Source organism: Gallinula chloropus (genome assembly GCF_964237585.1).
Source record: "Gallinula chloropus genome assembly, chromosome: 1".
Classification (NCBI taxonomy): domain Eukaryota; kingdom Metazoa; phylum Chordata; class Aves; order Gruiformes; family Rallidae; genus Gallinula; species Gallinula chloropus.
In genome coordinates, this window is record NC_140085.1 from 188,783,389 (window position 1) to 188,804,811 (window position 21,423).

Below are 21,423 nucleotides of genomic sequence, written 5' to 3' on the forward strand. Positions count from 1 at the left end.
TTCCACAGTGATTCCTGTTATTCCTGCCTGCTGCTTCCAATAAATTGCCCCTATGGGGCCTGGTCACAGCAGAGCTCGGGTCTCCTGCGCCTCTCATGGGGGTTTAGAGGCGTTCTCCCAACCCTGGGGGTGCCCCTGGGAATGGCCAAGGGAAAGGGGATGACTGGGGAGAGGCGGGGAGGGGAGAGGCAGGGAGGTGAGGGAAGGGGAGGGAAGGGGAAGGGGAAGAGGAAGGGGAAGGGAAGAGGGAAGGGGAAGAGGGAAGGGGAAGGGAAAAAGGAAAAACATTGCAGCCAGAGGTGCAAGTCCCTGGCCAGACATGCCACATGTGGGCGCAAAGAGCGACTGCCCCCCACTCCAGGTGGGAGGCACCCCCACTGCCCTTAGAAGAGACCAGTCACCTGAAGTGGGCTGTGCAGCCTTGATGCCACAGCGATGGCCACACCCAGCCCACCCCCCAGCCCCCTGCCTCTCTGTGTCCTTGCACAGGGTCTGCTCTGTGTCTGCTCCTGGGACACCCCAATCCTGTGTCAGACCCCCCGCCCCAGCCCTCCACTCTCCCTGTGGAGCACCCTGTCCCCTCCAGCTGCCTTGGGGAGTCCCCCAATTCTCTCCTAACTGCCCTGCCCCGCCAGCCCCAAGTGGGGTTCTAGGGGGTTCCAGGCCTCACACACACCCCTCATCCCTTCAGGTGGGCACCCCAACCTCCATCCCTGCCTCCTGTGGGGGCCGTGGCACCTGCAGCAGACAGCCCCCACCCCTCTCTTCACCCCAAGACTGAGTTGTCACCCCCCGCCGTGTCCATGGACAGGGAGAACCAGGGAGCAGGCACCCCAAAAACCATCGCTGCCTCCTCCCCCCAGGGAGGTGGTTAAGTTGAGCTCAGGGCAGGATGGGGATGGTGGCAGCTGCAGCGCCTTGGCCCTGCTCCAACATGGGGTGGGGAGGGGCCTAAGGCTTTCTACAAGGGGTTTGCCACCCTTGTCCATCCTCTTCCAAAACGCAGCTGCTGCTGGAGTGGAGGAAGATGGGACAGGACATCCTGAGCCCAGACACTCTGGAAGGTTCCTGCTGCTCAGGTCCTGGAGCCTTGTGACATTCCTCACCTATGAGCAGCTGAAATGGGGCCCAATGGCCATGGGCAGGGGGTCCCCTCCTGAGCCCAACGCCTGAGGCCATCGCCACCATCCTGGAGGCACCTCAGGGATCACATCTGCCAGAGCCCAACCGTTGTCATGGCTACAGCGAGGCTTGGAGTAAATCTTTTCCCCTACCCCCCAGTACTCCCCTTGCCACCCCCGCACGCCCAAACCCTCCCTGTCCTCATGCATGAGCTGTGCTGGGAGTACTGCAAGCCCCCCTGCTCCCCCCCTCCCCACAAGAATCCTCCATCACCCTCTGGGTTGCTGCAGGCTGGCACCATGTTGGGAAAACAAGGTGGAGCTGAGAGACGGGAGAAACAGCCTCAAGGATCCCAGGGCTGCACCCAGCTCTGGCCTGTGACAGTGCTGGCTCCAGCACTTTATCGGTGAGAGGGGAAGGGGAAGGACATTGTCCCCTAGGAGAGGAGAGCCCTTTGCAAGAGCAGTTTCTGCTCAGCTGTAAGGTTCTTGGGAAAGCAGATGTTGAAGTAGATGAGGAGGTCGCCCTTGCGCCTGGGGTTGTGGAGCAGCGGCATCCCCTCCCCTGGCACCACCTTGCAGTACTTGGGGCTGCAAAGCAAAGGAAGGGGCTGAGGAGCCACAGGACAATCCTGGCCTGGAGCCCACAGCCACGTGTCACGGCACAGAGCCCCATGCACGCTTCTCAGGGGGTTTCTGGAGGTCACTTTGCTCCTCCAGCTTCAACTGACGGCCCGTCCTCCTCCAGCCTCACAGCCCCACGTCCCGTGCCCTGTGGGCTCTACCACCCAGCCCTCACCTCACTGCCTTTCCCACCTTTTTCCAGGTCAATCCTGAGGTCATGACACTAAGCTGGGAGGAAGTGTTGATCAGCCTTAGGGTAGGGAGGCTCTTCAGAGGGATCTGAACAGGCTGGAGTGCTGCACATGGGACAGAACAACCCCGAGCAGTGCTACAGGCTGGGGGAGACTGTCTGGAGAGCTGTCAGGCAGAGAAGGACCTGGGGGTGGTGGGTGACTGACCATGAGCCAGCAGTGTGCCCGGGTGGCCAGTCAGAAATAGGCAACCAGGCTGGGGAAGGGGCTGGAGGGCAAATCCTCTGAGGAGCGGCTGAGGGAGCTGGAGAAGAGGAGGCTGAGGCTTAAAGGGCTTTTCCAACCCTGTGACTCTGTGAGTCTGTGATTCTTCCCGAGCGCCTGTTCATCTCCTTGGCCACCGAGCTCTGCAGAAAGGCCCCATCTGGCCACCCAGCCCAGCCATCCATCTGCCCAGCAGCACTTACTCCACAATGTCGTTGATGGGGATGTTGAGCAGCCGCCCGTCCAGCGTCTTCACGTCCACCGTGCAGCCGATGAGGGCCTGCAAGGCACAGGAGTGGGACTCAGAGCTGCACCTGCAGCCCCAGAGGGAAAGCAGAGGTTTGGGCTTGGCCCCGTTGCCTCCCTTGGCTCTTTACCTTTCCCAAGGTGATGGTGCTGACATAGGTGAGGTTGTCGTTGACTCTTTGAAACCTCGGGTGGAGTTTCTCTTGGACAACAAAGGTGATGTCAGATGGGATGATGTTTGGGCCCTAAAATTAAGGGGAGAAAAACCCAAACTGAAAAGACACCTGGGGATGGTTTGCTAGAAACCAAATGGTTTTCTATCAGGACCAGGGAATTGTGCTGGGAGCCATGTGACAAAGTGCCCATGGCCTGGAGAGATGGTTGGTCCTGAGGAAACCCGGCCCAGAACTTCCCACCATGACCATTACCTGGTCTCCTTCCTTCTCAAAGGTGATGCGAGTGCCCCGCTTCCACCCCGGCTGCACCTCGATCGTCAGGATTTTCTCTCTCATGGTGCTTGTCTGACCATCTTCATTCATCACCTGGGGGAGATGAGGGGATCAGAAGAGCTGGCTCAGAGAATCACAGACTGGGTTGGCTTGGAAGGGACCTCCAATTCCCCCCCCAGTGCCTCCCTGCCACGGGCAGGGACACCCCCACCAGCACAGCGTGCCCCAGGCCCCATCCAACCTGGCCTTGAACCCTGAGACGCAGCCAGGGGCAGCCCCAGCTTCTCCAGGCACCCTGTGCCAGGGCCTCCCCCCTCCCTGGGAAGGATTTCTGCCCCCCATCCCCTCTCCAGCTGCCCTCTTGCAGCTCAAGGCCATTTCCCTGGGCCCGGCCCTCCCTGCCCTGGGCACCAGCCCCTCTCCAGCTCTCCTTGAGGGATGGGAAGGGGCTGGGAGCTCTCCCCAGAAGCAGCCTTCTCTCCTCCAGGCTCAGCCAGCCCAGCTCTCCCAGCCTGGCTCCAGAGCAGAGGGGCTCAAGCTCTCCCATCATCTCTGGGGCTCCTGGGGACTGGCTCCCACAGCTCCATGTCCTCCTTGTCCTGGGGACCCCCAAACACAGGGGCAGAATCCCCCTTTCCCAGCCCTGCTGGTCCTGCTGCTGGGGATGCAGCACAGGACAGGGGGGGCTTTCTGGGCTGCCAGCGCACAGTGACAGGTCATGGCCAGTTTCTCACCCACTGGTGCCCCCAAGTCCTGCTCCTCAGGGCTGTGACACCCTGAGGGACAGCACGGAGAGGGGGTCACAGCTGCTCTGCTCATCCAGCTGTGTTCAAGCCGGTGCAGAGGAGAGTGAGGGTGGCTCCAACTCCACAGCATGGCAGGGACAAATGGAGTCAGACTGAGCAGGAGACACTCAGGGCTGGAACCAGGAGATGGTGACAGCAGGAAGAGGGATACAGATTGCTGACAGCATGAAGGAGATGCAGCCCCAAGGGAAAATGAGTCTGTGGTTGCCCAGGTAATGCTGTGTCCCCTCTCCAAAATAAGCCCCTTGTTCCCATCAGCTTTTACATCATCCCCTCCTGCTGATTTCCCCATCTCCAGCCAGAGGAGGAGGGTACCAGCTCAGATCCTTCCAGCATCTGTGCTCAGTCTGGTTCAGATTCCTCTCTGTGGCACAGCACAGATGCGGAGTGCCGGGGTCTGCCAAGCCCCCTGAGCAGGACCAGCTCTAAAACCTCAGGTTCTGCCACCAAAACATCCTACAGCCAGAGTCCAGACCCAAATTCCTCCCCCTGCTGAGCTCCCCACCTCCACCCACCCTACGGGAGATCTTAATCTTCTTGGTGCAGCCATGGAAAAGGTCTTCAAGGGAGAGGTAGAGATCCCGCACGATCGGGGGGTCTTGCTTCATCGCTCCTCTTCCTCGCAGCCCTCCGAAGGGCAGGATCAGCTCCGAGCCATCCTTGTCAAAGAACTCTGGGTGAGTGAGCAGAGCAGGGGGTCACCTCACTCTGACCAGAGGTCGGGGAGTCCCCTGGGGTCTCCTTATCACAGAGCACCCCAAGGATGCCAGGCAAACAGGAACCTCTCATCTCCTTCTGCTTGTGACCACATTCCCGCTCCAGCTGAAGTGGTCTTTCCCTAGGAGTGTGTTTATTTTGAATCCCAGGATCTCCTCAGCTGGAAAGGACCCCTAAGGCCCACCAAGTCCAACCCCTGGCTCCACACAGGTCAAGTCAGAGCACCCCAGGATGTGGTTGCCCCTCCTGGCTGCTTGCACATGCTGCTGGTTCAAGGGTAACTTGCTATCAACCAAGACTCCCCCAAACCCCTCTCAGCACGACTGGCCTCCAGTGCCTCATCCCCCAGCCCGGGTGTGCAGCCAGAGTCACCCCTTCCCAGGGGCAGAATGCAGCACTTGCCCCTGTTAAACTTCACAGCCACATGCTCATGTGTTAGGAGAGTGTCACCCCCACCTACCTGCAAAGGGGTTGTCTCCACCAAAGAACTCCCTGAAGACTTTGTCAGGGTTGTTGTGAAACACGTAGCCCACGCTCCAGGGGTTCTCGTCCCCAAGCTCCAAGGGGATGCCACCTTTGAGACCCTCTTCTCCATACTTGTCGTAGATCCCTTTCTTCATGGCTTAGGGAACAAGGAGCAGTCAGCACTGGCCATGGTCTCCCACAGCAGGGGAAGAGCCTGAGATCCAGGCTGTGATCGGGAAGAGGCTGGAGAAGGGCTTCCATCCCTCTCCAAGTGGGATGGCAGCAGGAAGAGCTGCCAGCTGCTGGGGCTCAAGGGCTGATGCCACCTCCATAGGGTGCTAATGACAGGGGGCTTAGACCTCTGGCCGGAGCAGAGGCGTCTCACTGCCAGGCCCACCCCCCCCCCCAGACCCAGGGGCCGGGACTGTCCCCCCACTTACGGTCGCTGAGCACATCATAGGCCTCTGCCAGCTGCCTGAACCTCTCCGGTGCCCAGGGCTCCTTGCATTTGAATGGATGATTCTCTAAGGCCAGTTTCCGATAGCTATGGAGGGGAAAAGAAGGGAAAAGCCAGCCTTGCAGCCAGCCCGCCCTGGGGGGGCGGGGACGCGGGGACGCGGGAGGGGACGCAGGGGCAGGACACCCCCAGCCCCGGCTGCTCCCTCCCTCCTTCTCCCAGGATTTGTGGCCCTGCCGCTTCTCCCAGGCCCCTCCCTCCTCCCCACCTCCCACTTCAGGGCCCTGCTGCGGAGACACACGGGGCTTCCCCCATCCCCAACACCCCGTCCCGCACCCCCCCAGCGCCGGCCGGCCGTGGGGCTCCCATCTCCGCCAGGCCGCAGCCCCTCACGCCTTCTTGATGTCGGCGTCCGCGGCCCCCCGCTCCAGGCCCAGCACGGCGTAGTAGTTCTGCCCCATGGCGTCCCGTTGCCATGGAGCCCGGCGCTTCCGGGCCGCGCAGGGCAGCACGGCAGGGGCAGTTCTGCCCTCCCGCCCCGGGCCCCGCCTCGCCCGCGGGTTCCTTCTATTTCCTTTTAAAAACACTTTGGCTTTTTAAAATGAGTTTTCTTGGAGCTCCTGGAGAGAGTCCAGAGGAGGGAGGCACACGGAGAGGATGAAAGGCCTGGAGCATCTCCCCTCGAGGAAAGGCTGAGTGAGCTGGGGCTGTTCAGCCTGGAGAGAAGCAGCCTGAGAGGGGATCTGATCAATGGGTATCAATATCTGAAGGGTGGGACACAGGGGGACATGGCCAGCCTCTTCTCATTGTCTGTGGGGACAGGACAAGGGGCGATGGCCTCAAGTTGGAGCACAGGGAGTTCCACACCAATCTGGGGAAGAGCTTCTTCCCAGTGAGGGTGAGGGAGCCCTGGGACAGGCTGCCCAGGGGGGTGCGGAGTCTCCTTCTCTGGAGATATTCCAGCCCCGTCTGGACACCGACCTGTGCGACCTGTCCTAGGGAGCTGCTTTGGCAGGGGGGGTGGACCCGATGGGCTCTGGAGGTCCCTTCCAACCCCTGCAGTTCTGTGAGTCTGTGAAAATATATTTCCCACATGGTGTTGTGTTGCTTTATTTCAGGCCATTCTGCCATAAGGTCACCCCCACATCCAATATATTTTAGTAGTTTGCACACACGCCCCACGCCCCATGCCAGCAGTGAGAAGATGTGTGGCAGCACAAGACCCTCCCTGACACCTCAGAGCCCCTCTCTCCAAATTTAAAAAAATAAAATCCAAAGTTGTCCCACAGTAAGAAACATCCCCAAAACCAGCTGTACAGAGCCCGCTCATCCCAACAGCCTCAGAAGATTCCACAGGCCTCAGAAGCTTCTACACACGCACCTCAAACATACCACCCCAGAAAATAAGCTTGGAAGAGTTACTTTGGTGCAACTCCACACTGATCCAGGCAACTAAAGGTCAGAAAGTTGGTATCTCCTCACTATGCCATCTCTGCAGCACGTGTAAATTTGCTTCTCCCAAGCAGCTACCTGAAAAAGAGGGAGGGGAAAGTGAGTGGGATTTAAGGAGAGTTGCTGCTCAAGTGACAGCTAACAGCCTGTTTCTGGCATTGATTCCCTCAAACAGAGGTTCTTCTGTTAAATGCAAAAAGGGGTTGAGACACCAAGGACTGGTGTGGGTCAGATCTCAGCCTCCACAGGAGTGGTACTTAGAAGGGGGAAAACCGGCTGGCAGAGCTGGAGTGGGTTGGGGAGACCTTCTCAGCACCTACAGCTACCTGACAGGAGGCTGCAGAGAGGTGGGCGATGGTCTCTTCAGCCAGGGGACAAGGGGAAATGGGCTCAAGCTGCACCAGGGCAGGGTCAGCTCAGATGGGAGGGAAATGTTCTTCCCTGGCAGAGTTGTGGGGCTGTGGAACAGGCTGCCCAGGGAGGGGGCTGAGTCCCCACCCCTGGCTGTGTTTAACAGATGGGGAGATGAGGGACTGAGAGATCTGGGTCAGCACAGGACAGGACTCCCTGAGCTTAAAGGACTTTTCCAACCTGGTGATTCTGTGGGTTAAAACCAAAAGCACATTTCCACTGGCACCACCAAGCTGAGAGCTGAGGGAACCCATGTCACACTCCCAAGGGCAGCAGAGTGTCTGGAAACACAGGAGCCAGAGGCCTGCTTTTGGGTCCCGAGTCACCAGGGGGCAAGAGAAGAGGCAGCAGTGCCCAGCCAGCTGTTGCTTCTACCCCCAAGGATCCTCCAAGCAATTAATTCACAGCTCAGTTAATTCTGCCAGAGCTGCTCCAACAACCAAGCTACTCTGCTGCTTTGGTATCGCTCCTGCATGATGCAGATAAAAGGCCAGAGGGTTTGTTTATGCCAAATATTTAGATTATTTGGGGGAGGGGGGGAAACCAGCTTAAAAGGCAACTGTGTGAAGGAACCTGAGGTGCAGGCTGCCAAGTCCTGAGATAAGGGCAGCTGCCTGCTACCTGGCATCAAGCTTCCCTACACCCCTTACCTGGGGTGATAAGACAGCATCCCTCACCTTGTACACAGGGTCACAGTCCGCTTCTGTGAGATCCAGGATGTAATCGAGGTCTTGCTGAATGATGAAGCAGGTTCCATCGCCTGGCCAGAGGAAGGAAAACAGGGCGATTAGTGAAGTGAGCCACGCTCTTAATTACAGACAGCTCCAGTGGGCCCAGTGAAAAGGCCTGGGCACAGAATCCTGAGGTTGGAAAAGACCTTTAAGCTCATCAAGTCCAACGCAGTCCCCTTCCTGGGCAGCCTGTTCCACAGCCCCACAACTCTGCCAGGAAAGAACTTTTCCCTCCCATCTGAGCTGACCCTGCCCTGGCGCAGCTTGAGCCCATTTCACTTTGTTCCATCTCCTGTCCCCCGGCTGAAGAGACCATCGCCCACCTCTCTGCACCCTCCTGGCAGGTCAGTGGAGGTGCTGAGAAGGTCTCCCCTCAGCCTCCTCTTCTCCAGACTCAACACCCCCAGCTCCCTCACCCACTCCTCAGAGGATTTGCCCTCCAGCCCCTTCCCCAGCCTGGCTGCCCTTCTCTGGACTCGCTCCAGGACCTCCATGTCCTTCTTATGGTGAAGAGCCCAGAACTGGACTCAGCACTGGAGGAGCAGCCTCACCAATGCCCAGTACAGGGTCACTGATCACAGGGTACAGAGGGAAACATGCTGTGAAGATGTCAGAGAGATGAGAAAAGGCTCTAGCAGCCGAGAGGCGCCCTCAGACCCTATTCTGGAGGAACACAGGGAAGGTGAGGAACGGAACTCACGATGCCAACAGCAGCCACGTAACACAGCTACATCCCCTCACTCATTGCCAGGGACACACTGCCCACACAGACTGTGCTTATATGTAAAAGGGTAACGAAGAGCACAAAGCTCCTCAATTTGCTTCTACAATTTCTACTGGAAGAGGGGAACACTTGAGGTACCTTGGCTGGCGATAAATCCGTCTCGGTATGGGAGCAGCGAAAGCACTGGTGCTCCTGATCTATGGATCACCTGGATTGGAGCACTAGAAGGAGGAGAAGAAACAAGGAAGGTGGTTACAGGCTGTAGTCAGGAGCCCACCCCAATGCGTGAATACGAGCTCAGGGTTAGAAGATAACAGGAGGAACATCTGCAGGACGTGGGGGTGTGATCAGTGATCACCCAGGAGTGTCTGGGAACTGAGCCCAGGGAACACCACTTGTGACCGGCCACCAACTGGATTTAACTCCATTCACCACAACTCTTTGGGCCCGGGGATCCAGCTCTTTTTCTTACCCAGTGAAGCGTAAGCCCACCCAAGCCCTGAGTAGCCAGGTTCTCCAGGAGAATGCCCTAACAAACAGCATCAATGGCTTTACTGAAGTCCAGGTAGACAACATCCACACCTTTCCCTCTTGAACAGGCTGCCCAGAGAGGTGGTGGGTGCCCCGTCCCTGGGGGTGTTCAAGGCCAGGATGGTCTGGGGCCTTGGGCAACCTTGTGTAGATCCAGGCCTGGAGGTTGGTGGCCCTGCCTGTGGCGAGGGGGTGGGAACTCTATGATCCTTGGGGTCCCTTCCAACCCAGACCAGTCTATGATTATATGATCCTTTTACTGAGCAGGTCGCCTTCCAGTAGGAGATCATGTTGGTTGTTCAATAACTCCCAGCTCCTGGCACACACTCACTTAATATTTCTCACATCCAGCTGATAGATGTTCCCATCCTGAGTCCCTGCTAGGATGTAGGTACTAGAGAGGAACGTGCAGCAGTTGAACGCATCGGATCCGATGAAGAGGAACACCTGAGGACACAGGAACAAATGCAAGGGTCAGACACTGACAGATGAGGCCACGGGACACCCAGAAGTTCCAGGAGCCACAGCACAAACTGGCAAACCCAGAGCCAGGTGAGTAACCCCTCAGCCCTGCTCCAAGATGGGCAGGAGAACAGGTCTCCAGAATCAGTCTCGCCAAGTCAGCAGACACGGCGCAGTCAGGAAATGCTCCTGGATCCTGGGGTTGGACTCGATGATCCTGTGTCCCTAGACTGGGCACTAGTGAGGCTGCACCTCGAGTGCTGGGTCCAGTTCTGGGCTCCTCACCGTAAGAAGGACGTCGAGGTCCTGAAATGTGTCCAGAGAAGGGCAACCAGGCTGGGGAAGGGGCTGGAGGGCAACGCACAGGATCACAGAATGGTCTGGGTTGGAAGGGACCCCAAGTTCCCACCCCCCTGCCACAGGCAAATTCAGGGTTCAACTCCCAAGATCAAAAATTCATTTAATATAAAGGCCTCTCATCAAGGACGTATCAGATATTAAACTGATAAGAAGAGACACTACACTCTTAGCCAAAAGGCCGAGATTTGATCCTGCGTGGAGTGGCTGAGGGAGCTGGGGGTGTTCAGCTTGGAGGAGGCTGAGGGGAGACCTCCTCACGTCATGATCCGTCGCGTCACCGTGTTGAACTCCATCCCACTGGCCTCTCCCCATCGATCCAAGCTGCCCAGGTCCCTCTGGAGGGCATTCCCACCCTCTGCCAGATCCACACTTCCCCCTAACTTGGTGTCATCTGCAAACTTACTGAAGGAGCACACAATTCCCTCCTCCAAATCATCAATGAAGATATTAAAGAGGGTGGGTTGGAGGACCAACCCCTGAGGAACACCACTTGTGACTCCATTCACCACCATCTTCCCTCTCCAAAAGGAGAGCAATGGACTGCTGACCACCTGAGGTTCCCTTCACACCGTGGTTAAAACACCAGGCAGAACCAAGAGCAGCTTTCCACTCTGGATGCAGGAGGCAGCCTGTGGTTCCTGCACTCACAATGACATCTACTGGCCAGTGTTTAAAGAGCCTTTCATTTAACCCAGTACCTGGGTTAAATTCCAGAGCCAATTCTTAATCCTTAACCTCCCCGCTCTCAAATAAATCTGGCACAGTAGGAAGTACTTTGTGGTACTGGGGTTTCATTTAGAGCGTATCTGGGGAGCACACAAGCCCAAAGGCAGGTGGATCAGCTCCCCACCACCACCTGGCCTGGCTCTGTCCCGTTGTGTGGCCTGGGGGGGACCTCACCAGGGGAAAGGAACAGGATTAACACTAACCACCTCACTGATCTGGGTTGTTTTGAACCTGGTTTCATTCCTCTGCCCAGTGCTCTGCACAGCCACACAACCCACAGCTTCCAACCCAAGGAAACAGAAGCCAAAGGCCTGATGCCTCTGAGCGGATTTTCTAGCACCTTCCCCAGGGAAACACCTCTGAGAGTCCCCTTACCGGCTGCCTGCTCTGCAGTCCCACTCCTTGAAGCTTCTTATCTTCTCGAGCCAGCAGCAGGACTTTCCCTTCTGTCCCAACCTCACGGTCACCTGACAAAGACATCAGTTCACTCCAGCGGGGGACGGAATGAGCCTTGGTGATACCCAAACCCGACAGCTGAACCCGTAATGGTGTTAACTCTGTACCCTGAGTCTCACAGTTTTGGGTGGCTGGGTTCCCATGGAGAAGGGGGGCTGCAAAAAAGCAGCCAGAAGCTCTCTGCAGGCCCCACAGAGCAAACACCAGATGGCTCAAGGCCGGAGTCGTTGCTGACCAAGGCCGAGCCCATCAGCGATGGTCACAGCACCTCTGGGAACCACAGTGAGGAGAAACAAACCCTCAAGCAGCTGCTTTGTGCCCCCAGAGAAGGGAGTGAAGATGTGAGGAGCTGTGCAGCTACCAAGGGCAGGGAAGGGTGGAGGAGGCACCCCAGGTGCCGGAGAGAAAGATGCCCCTGCAGCCCCTGGAGAAACCCATGGTGGAGTGGGTGTCCCCCCACAGCCCATGGATGATGACAGGGAGCAGAGATCCCATCTACAGCCCATGGACGATCCCGTGCTGGAGCAGGTGGGAACACCTGAAGGGCGCTGTGACCCCGTAGGAATCCCAGGTGTGAGCAAGCTCCTGGCAGTGAAACCTGGAGCCTGTGGACAGACAGACCCACACCGAAGCAGGTCTGCTGGGCGGGGGGGAGGGAAGCTTGTGACCCTGTAGGGGACCAGGCTGGAGCAGTCTGGGCCTGAAGGTCGGCTCCCCATGGAAGGACCCACGCTGAGGCACTTGGTGAGGAGCTCAAGCCCCACAGGAAAGGATTCATGTTGGGAGAAGTTCCTGGAGGACTGTCTGCTGTGGGTGGGACCCCACAGTGCAGCAGGGGGAGGGGGTGAGGAATGCCCCCATCCCTCCCTCCCCAGCTAAGAAGGAAGGAAAACAGCTCGTGAGAAACTGACCCAAATCCCCATTCCCCCAGTCCCTGACCCTCCCCGTGCCACAATCTGGGGAAGAAGGGAGCGAAATCCTGGCTAAAGCTCAGTCTGCTGACAAGGGAGGGGTGGGGGGAGGGGCTTTAAGATCTGGCCACACTTCTCATCACCCGACTCTGGTGTCACTGGGGGTGCAGGGCAGTGCCATCAACCAGAGTCTCTCTCCTTTATTCCCTGTTGAGTCTGTTCTGCCCGTGACGCTGATTGTGGAATGATCTCTCCCTGCCCTTATCTCCACTCCTGAGCCCCTCAATATCTATTTTCCCCCTGTCCAGCTGAGAAGGGCACTGACAGAGCAGCTTTGGTGGGTGTCTGGCCTCCAGCCAGAGCCACACCACCACAAGGAAAGAGCCATGTGTCTCCAGTTCACTCCACATAAAGCTTTTCCTTTATAATACTCAAATTCCCTGGCTGTGTAACAGTAACTGAGACACCCCAGGAGCAATTAGAGAGACTCAATCGGTCTTAACCTGCTTGATAACGCTCAACTCCTCCACAGGACCAGAGTGCTCTGGTCTGGTCACCCAGGGTCCCTTCCCCAGATAGGAGGGGCACAGAAGCAAGCCCCACACTCAGCATTATTGGTGACAAACCTAAGCAGTTTGGGCTAGGAGAAGAAATACGAATTTTTAAGAGCAAGATCCTTACTAGGAGCTTTTTCAGGCGAGCCCAGGTTGAGGGAGCTGTCAGCAGCACCCACAGCGATGCCGTTGACAGGAGAGCCACAGTCAGCGATGACACCCAGGCAGGAGGATTTCCCGCAGTCCCAGAGAAGCACGGTGCCATCCCTAGAGCAGGAGAGGACATTTCTTCCCCGATCCACAATGGCAGTGTCCAAAATACCTGTGTCAAGGCAAAGGCCACAGTCAGACAGACAGCATGGAAGACAGACAGACGCCGCAGCTCATTGCCCAAGGTGAACTGCGCTACAAGCCCCAAAGTGCTGATCCCAGACTGCCACCGGTCACACACAGCCAAACTGGCTGAGCTGGAACAAGTCTGGAACGAGGTGTACGGGGAAGGCAACAGCCCCCAGCAAAGCAAAGCATATGGAGCAGGAGCCATCACCTGGCACAAAGGCAGATTATCACCAGTATCGTGGAAGAACTTTTCATGGTCAGGGTGCCGGAGCCCTGGGACAGGCTGCTCGGGGGGTGTGGAGTCTCCTTCTCTGGAGATATTCCAGCCCCGGCTGGACACCGACCTGTGTGACCTGTCCTAGGGAGCTGCTTTGGCAGGGGGGTTGGACCCAATGGGCTCTGGAGGTGCCTTCCAACCCCTATGCTTCTGTGACTTCATGAATCACCAGTAAAATAATTGGCAACACCTTGCCTCAGACTGAGCTGATACCACAGCTGAGTTTCCAGCTCCAAAATCAGCCTCTAACTTGGACAGAAGTCCAAGCCCAGCCCAACTCTGGATCATGCTAAGGCTTGTGTGGGGCAAGAAGCATCCACATCATCCAGCTACAGCAACATCAGAAGCACAGTTCATTCCAGTTGCTAACATCCCCAAAAGAGTTAACCATGGGGATGTTGAGTCTGGATCTGAAAAATGATGGTTAGAGGATTTAATTGATGCTTTGCAAATCATCTGAGGAGCAGCTGAGGGAGCTGGGGGTGTTGAGCCTGGGGAACAGGAGGCTGAGGGGAGACCTTCTCAGTGCCTCCACTGACCTGCCAGGAGGGTGCAGAGAGGTGGGTGATGGTCTCTTCAGCCAGGGGACAGGAGATGGGACAAAGAGAAATTGGCTCAAGCTGCACCAGGGCAGGGTCAGCTCAGATGGGAGGGAAAAGTTCTTCCCTGGAAGAGTTGTGGGGCTGTGGAACAGGCTGCCCAGGGAGGGGGCTGAGTCCCCACCCCTGGGGGTGTTTTAAAAAAAGGGTAGATGAGGTACTTAGGGTTATGGTTGTGCTTAGGATGGGAATGGTTGGACTTGATGATCTTAAGGTCTTTTCCAGCCTTGTGATTCTATCAAGCTCCCAGAACTCAAATAGAAATATCTGTAGTGACTGCACTAGATGAAACTCTTCCTGTCATCGCCCTGTAGAGAGTGGCCTTCAGCCTCACCCTAGAGCTGTTTATCCCAGAATCTCCTGACTTGGAAGGGACCCATATGGATCACCGAGTCCAACTCCTGGCTCCACACAGCTCCAGCCAGGTTTATCCTCAGAACCGGCACATCTTTTAAACGCATTTCAGATTTCTGAGGGGGCAGAAGCCAAAGCCCACAGCCCTGGCCACGTGCCACTCAAAATCTACCTCTGGCTGGGGTTCTGTAGCCAAGTCCCAGCTTTTATAGACCCTTGGTTTGCCCTGCAGCCAGGGCATCTTCACATGGTGACATCCTGAGACTTGGAGGAGTCAAAATATTTCCCCAAAACCCAAAGGAGAAAAAGGAAAAAGGGGTTGTGTTATCTTGCCTCACAAGGGAGGCTTCTCCCCTCCTGGGCAGCCTGTTCCAGTAGGCTGGTGACTGACCGTTACCCCTCAGGCACAAAACAGTTATACACATGGCAGATGAAGCAGTATTTAAAGCCTGAGCACTCTGTACCTCCTTTGTGACCTTTAAATGTTACTACGCAGCTGGCATCTTCTGCTGACCAGATCTTTAGCTGGGCATCCATTCCTCCACTCAGAACCACCAGGCCCGATGGAAAAAACCTGCAACAATTCACATCATACACATGGCCTTCCAACAGTCTCTGGAAAACAAAGAACTACGTGCTAGTTCCATTGTTATCACCCTTACACAGAGCGACTCTTGAGCTGTGACACTGGAGAAGAGGGGATTGTCCCTCTCTGCTCTGCCCTCGGGAGGCCCCAGCTGGAGTCCTGTGTCCAGAGCTGGGGCCCCAACACAAGAAAGATGTGGGACTGTTGGAGAGGGGTCAGAGGAGGCCACAAAGATGATTAGAGGGCTGGAGCACCTCCCCTACGGAGAAAGGCTTAAGGAGCTGGGGGCACCTCACTGCAGCCTTCCCTTCCCTAAAGGGAGCAGATAAACAGGAGGGGAAATGGCTTATTAAAAGGGTAATTAATGGCAGGACAAGGGGGGTGGATTAAAGCTAACAGAGGGGAGGTTTAAATTAGATATTAGGGGGAAGTTCTTTCCAGAAAGAGTGGTGAGGGGCTGGAACGGGCTGCCCAGAGAGGGGGTGGGTGCCCTGTACCTGGGGGTGTTCAAGGCCAGGTTGGATGGGGCCCTGGGCACCCTTGTGTAGCTCCAGGCCTGGAGGTTGGTGGCCCTGCCTGTGGCAGGGCGGTTGGAACTCTGTGATCCTTGGGGTCCCTTCCAACCCAGATCAGTCTGGGATTCTAAAACTTGGTGTTCCCACGTGGGCAGTGGATTAAGCTCAAATCCTCTGGGTCTGGGTTCTTGCAAGGGAACTCATCTCAATTTGAGGCAGGCACAGAGCTGGCAGGTCCACTTTGTGCCTCCCTCCACTGCTGGAGTCGCTAATTACACAGCAAAGGATGCTACATTTGGTTCTAAGAACGGGTGAAATGTCTTTATCCATTGCTAAACAAGCAGCTGACAGGTCAAGCTGCACAAGAACCACAGTAACCGGTGTTTCTAGCCACGACCCAGTTAATTCATCACAGGCAGGAGTCTTTTTCCTCACCTCTTCTCTACTGCAGAAGCCAATTCAGGGCTTGCAGCACACAGGTTAGGAGCTGTCATTCCTAACCACCCTTTCTCGTTTTCAACCTGGGATTTCCCTCTGGATTGCCAGCCATCATTTCCCTTGGGAGCAGTCAGGCTTTCCAAGAGATTGAACTTCAAACCTCCCAGGTGGATAATTTCAATTAGCTCTGCAACCAAAAGTCAGGTTCCCACCTTCCCTAGGCCACAGTGTATGGGTAGCCTGACTGAATTCATGGTCAAAGGACTTTGTTAAGGTCACAGCCAACACACAACATCAAAGCTAAATGCTCTTACTCTTATTTCTCCATTTGCAGCCTGCCAGATTTTCATGGTCCCATCTGTGCTGGTTGACACGCCGAGCCCACCGCCGCTGGAAATATCAAGACAGGTAACCTGCAGGAGGGTGGAAACACCAAACATTAGCTTTGTGTCACCTCCTACATAGGGTTTTCTGCTCCAGAGCCTAATTCCTTGCTGGGGGAGACCTGCTAAGCACATCACCGGGTGCTACTGTCACCCCCAGACATACACTGCTGGGGGGATTTAAAGCACCGCGCAGAGTTTCCATCACCACGGCTTCACAGTTCCAGCCTGGTAACGCTCTTCTAACACTTAACACCCTTACACAAGGACAAGAATCATCGAATCACAGACTGGTCTGGGTTGGAAGGGACCCCAAGAAACTTCCAACTTGAAGCCATCACCCCCTGTCCTGTCCCCACAGACACTGAGAAGAGGCTGGCCATGTCCCCCTGTGTCCCACCCTTCAGATATTGATAACCATTGATCAGATCCCCTCTCAGGCTGCTTCTCTCCAGGCTGAACAGCCCCAGCTCACTCAGCCTTTCCTCACAGGGGAGATGCTCCAGGCCTTTCATCATCTCCGTGTCCCTCCTCTGGACTCTCTCCAGGAGATCCCTGTCCCTTTTATACCAGGGAGCCCAGAACTGAACACAACACTCCAAGTGTGACCTGACCGGGGCAGAGCAGAGGGGGATGATCCCCTCCTTTGACCTGCTGGCCACGCTCCTCTTCATGCACCCCAGGATCCCATTGGCCTCCTTGGGCACACTGCTGGCTCATGGCCACCCTGTCACCCACCAGGACCTCCAAGTCCTTCTCTGAAGAGCTCCTCTCCAGCAGCTCACCCCCAGCCTGTACAATTCTTTCCCAAGTGCAAGACTCTCCACTTGCTTTTATCAAACCTCACCTGGTTTCTCCCTGCCCAGCTCTCCAGCTTTCCCAATCACAAGCAACTTCCCCAAGTTTCTCTGATCCTATAACATTTAATGACCCAGTTCAAATATGAAGTCACACTGCTGGTCAACCCTCAGACCAAGCATGCAACACGCCTGAGACACGCTGCGAAAGCTCGGGGTCAGTCCCATGTGTTTCCCCCCCACCTCATTTCACAAGGTTACTTACACTTTTCTGATGAATCCTGGAAAAAGTTGTGTAAGGAGCCAGAAACTTTGTGGATGCATTTTCATGTGGACAAGAAATGAGAATGCTTTTCTAGAGGAGGGAAGAAAAGGGAAGAAGAAGAGTTAGAAGGGCCGTCAGGCTGTCGAGGTGGAACTGTGGTTTGGACCTGGCTGTGGTCTCTCAAGAGCCTGAGGAGGGATGAAGCAGAGTGTTGGGCTTGCTTCGTTCTACTGCTGCAAGACACAAAGCCTGGGGTGGGAAGTGATGGCCATTATGGCCACAGGAGTTGGCTGGGCCTGTGTAGAGCCAGGAGTTGAACTCTATGATCCATGTGGGTCCCTTCTAAGTCAGGAGATGCTAAGATTATGGGACACACGACCCCAGCATGATCACAAAATCCCAGGGGTTGGAAGGAACCTCAGGAGATCATCAGGTCCAACCCCCTGCCAAAGCAGCTCCCTAGGACAGGGCGCACAGGTCGGCATCCAGACAGGGCTGGAATATCTCCAGGGAAGGAGACTCCACACCCCCCTGGGCAGCCTGTCCCAGGGCTCCCTCACCCTCACCAGGAAAAGTTCTTCCATGAGAAGATACTGGTGATCTCCTGCTCCATATACTTTGTTTTGCTGGGAGCTGTTGCCTTCCCTGTACACCTCGTTCCAGACCTGTTCCACCTCACCAGTTTGGCTGTGTGTGACCAGTGGCAGTCTGGGAACAGCAGCTTGGGGCTTGTAGTTGAGTTCACCTTGGGAACTCAAGATGGGTCTTGAATACCTCCAGAGAGGGAGACTCATGAGCGGATGCTACGGACCAGCTCCAGGACCCAGCACAGGCGAGGTGCCAAGGACAGCTGGATAATCCATGCAGGGAACTGGGAAACAGTTTTAGGCTCTTATTTTGGCTGGTATAACAGTACCACCCCTTCACACACAGAAGGCAGTTACCGATCCCCCAGCCCACCCCAGCACCTCGGTGACTTCCCCAACCACGAAGCCCTCGGAAGCAGCGATGTCAGGGACGCCCTCAGTGCTGAGCCCACGGCGGGTCAAGCTGCCGTACAGGGTGGGCTTCCCTGTGGGGAGAACAGCCATCAGCTCAGCCACCTCTCAACCCCACCCCCTCCCCAGCTTATCTTCCCCTCAGCCCGCCCCAAACCACAGGGCACCCCTCCCAACCACCCTCAACCCTCCCTGAGACACAGGAAACACTCCCAACCGCCCTCACTCCTTACACAGCCCCCCAACTGCCCTCACCTCTCCTAACCCACAGCACCCCTCCACCCCCTTAAGCCCCAGACTTGAGGTATTTAAAAGGGGTGTAGATGAAGAGCTTAAGGACATGATCTAGAGGTGGACCAGGCCCTGATTGGACTCGGTGAACTCAAGGGTCTCTTCTAACCCAGGGGATTCTAGGATCCTGTAAATGCTATTAGTTTCAACCTCAGGTTTAGCACTGTAAAAGTGAGTAAGATCTTGATTAACCTGACAAACTCAAGGAAAAGTTACGGATTCAGCTGGACCTGAAAGGAATTTTGCTGCAATTCTTTACACCAACCCAGCCTGGCGCATTTTCATATAATTTAGCCCTTAGAGACAGATTTTAGAACAAAACATGAGCACAGAGTTGAAAACTATTCACTTGCCCTGTTTATACTAGATAAAAACCTAATTAATTTCTTGAGTACTGCATCCAGCTCTGGAGTCCCCAACGTAAGCAGCACATGGGACTGGTGGAACAAGCCCAGAGGAGGCCACAGAAATGCTCAGAGGGCTGAAGCACCTCTGCTGTGAAGCCAGGCTGGGAGAGGTGGTCTGGGTCAGCCTGGGGAAGAGAAGGCTCTGGGGAGATCTTACAGCACCTTCCAGTCCCTGAAGGGGCTACAGGAAAGCTGGGAAGGGACTTTTCAGAAGGGCAGGGAGACACAGAACGAGGGGGGATGGGTTTAAACCGGAAGGGGGGAGATTTAGATTGGATAATGGGAAGAAATTCTTCCCTCTGAGGGTGGTGAGGCCCTGGCACAGGGTGCCCAGGGAAGTGGTGGCTGCCCCCTCCCTGGAGGTGTCCAAGGCTGGGTTGGATGGGGCCTTGAGCAGCCGGGGCTGGTGAGAGGTGTCCCTGCCCATGGCAGGGGGCGGGACTCAACCATCTCTGCGGTCCCTGACAGCACTGCCCGTGCTGTGTCCCCGTGTGCCTCCTCTCGCCCCAGCCTGCCACCCCCTGAGCCCCCCCACACCGCCTCAGCACTCACCAGGGCTGCGGCAGCTCAGCCAGGCCTCACCCTCGTCCCTCCTGCGGAGAGGAAGAGCGGCTGTGAGCGGAGCCGGAGGAAAGAGAGCAGAGAAGGGAGCGGGGGGAAGGGGACCGCGAGGGCGGCGCCCACCTCAGTGCCCGGCTCCAGTCGCTCTGCACCCGGAGCGCCGCCGCCATCCCAGCGCGGCCGACGCCGCCTCTGCCGCCTCCGGCCTGCCCGCCGCCCCCCGCCAAGCGCAAAGGGAAAGACGCCGCCAGTGAGCAGGCGCTTCCGCGGTCGCGCCCCGCCCCGTCACCGGGCTTAAAGGGGCCGCGCTGCGCCGCTGGGTAGGCACGGAGAGGGGTATGGGGGGGCCAAGGAGGGGGAGGGGTATGGGGGGGCCGTGGGGGGCGGTGCTGGACCCCCGCGGGAGTGGCATAGAAAGTGCACGGCACGTGCCTGGGCGAAAGGGCAGGTGGGGGGTGAGGAGGGTGCTGAGCACCCACGGGTGGGGTGTTGGGCACCCGGAAATTTGTGTAGGGGGCACAGGGGCAGGGGAGACAGGCACACCTAGATTTGGGAGGTTGCTGGGCACCCGTGGGTGGGAGTAGGGGAGATAGGCACCCGTGGGTTTGGGAAGGTTCTGGGCCCCCATGAGTGGGCGGTAGGGTGCATGGGGTGTGAGGGGTGCTGAGCTCCTCCTGGGGTTGCATGAGGACACCCACAGGGGCAGGGCGGGAGGGTGCCCCCAAAAAAGGGGGAGGTAGCACCCCAAACCCTGCTTCCTTGCTCCAGCCTGGCTCAGCGATGGCGAGACCCGGGCACGCCAGGAACCCTCCATCGTTGGAGAAGGCTGAGGAGGAGGAGGAGGACCCAGTGGACGCCATGATCTCACGCACGGGCTGCGCCGCGCAGCACCGGGAGCTGCAGGACCGCATGGCGGCGCGGCAGGACTGGCGCCATTGCCAGCCCCAGGTCCGTGCTTTCGGCGAGTGCATGGCACGCCGGCAGCGTGACACCCAGCCCCGTGGAGCAGCACCTGGCTCACACCAAGCCCACCCTGCTTCACCACCTGGGAACTGAAATCACTGGGGACCTTTGGTGCTGGTGCTGTCACCCAGCCCACCCCCAGTGGCCCAGGTGTGGGGGGCAGCCACACACCCCTGACCCCGATTTTCTGGCAGCAGCACTGGGGAATTAAATCTGTTGGTGGCCAAAGGGCTCGTTTCTGTCTGTGCCACCAGGGGGAGGGGATGCTTCTGGGGACAGATGGGTGTTTCCGGTCCAAAATAGCCCAAACTGGGAGCGCTTGGGGTACCCAAGCTGAGGCTCGACTCTGCAACAGCCCTACCACGGATTTCTACTCTGTGTCCTTCCCTGTGCTGTCCCAAAGCTTTTCCAGCAATGGTCACAGACTGCTCAGGGCTGCGAGGGACCTCAAAGATCATTGAGTCCCACCCCCTGCCATGGGCAGGGACACCTCTCACCAGCTCTCTACCACGTCCTCTCCCAGCCTGGATTGACAGTGAGGATTTCCCCGACCCAAGGCCAGGACCCTGCACTTGTCCTTGTGGAACTTCATGAGGTTCCCCTGGGCCCACTTCTCCAGGTCCCTCCGCATGGCATCCCGTCCTTCCAGCGTGATAACCTCATGTTCCACAGGAGAGGATTGGGGTGGGAGGGGGGAATGAGGAAGGCAGAATTTCTCTCGTGAGAAGCCGCGTGGGGGTGGGGAAGGTGCTCTTCAGGAGTGAGAGGCTGCTCTGATGCTGCCTCCATGGAACAAAGCTATGAAAAAGAAAAGAAAAAGGCATTTGGGGGGGCTGGAAAGGACAGGCTGCCCACGGCATCTCCCGGGGGGCAGAAACTTTGAGGGCATCTCCTTGGGAGCTGGGTACAGGGGCTGCCAGCCAAAAATCACAACTGGCACAGGACTCCGAGTTGAGGGTGATGCCTTGAAAAGCAGGAATCAAAACTCCCCA

The 21,423-nt window shown here is 57.0% G+C and overlaps 2 protein-coding genes across 2 annotated transcripts; both read right to left on the bottom strand.

The window, feature by feature from the left end:
* Positions 1-1,558: 1,558 nt before the first annotated feature.
* On the bottom strand, positions 1,559-5,899 carry LOC311204374 (dnaJ homolog subfamily B member 13-like; the record flags this gene model as incomplete). Its single annotated transcript, XM_084279061.1, has 8 exons — positions 5,734-5,899; positions 5,324-5,427; positions 4,879-5,040; positions 4,217-4,374; positions 2,875-2,988; positions 2,578-2,691; positions 2,404-2,480; positions 1,559-1,712 (listed from the first exon to the last, which is right to left on the bottom strand). Exons 1-8 carry the CDS (start codon positions 5,799-5,801, stop codon positions 1,559-1,561), a joined length of 951 nt encoding a protein of 316 aa, XP_084135187.1. The 5' UTR covers positions 5,802-5,899.
* Positions 5,900-6,434: 535 nt separating this feature from the next.
* On the bottom strand, positions 6,435-19,638 carry LOC311205044 (proteasomal ATPase-associated factor 1; the record flags this gene model as incomplete). Its single annotated transcript, XM_084279334.1, has 12 exons — positions 6,435-6,870; positions 7,881-7,963; positions 8,797-8,879; positions 9,521-9,636; positions 11,113-11,204; positions 12,786-12,980; positions 14,692-14,842; positions 16,081-16,179; positions 17,212-17,301; positions 18,180-18,283; positions 19,460-19,500; positions 19,592-19,638. 12 exons carry the CDS (start codon positions 19,636-19,638, stop codon positions 6,793-6,795), a joined length of 1,179 nt encoding a protein of 392 aa, XP_084135460.1. The 3' UTR covers positions 6,435-6,792.
* Positions 19,639-21,423: the final 1,785 nt, after the last annotated feature.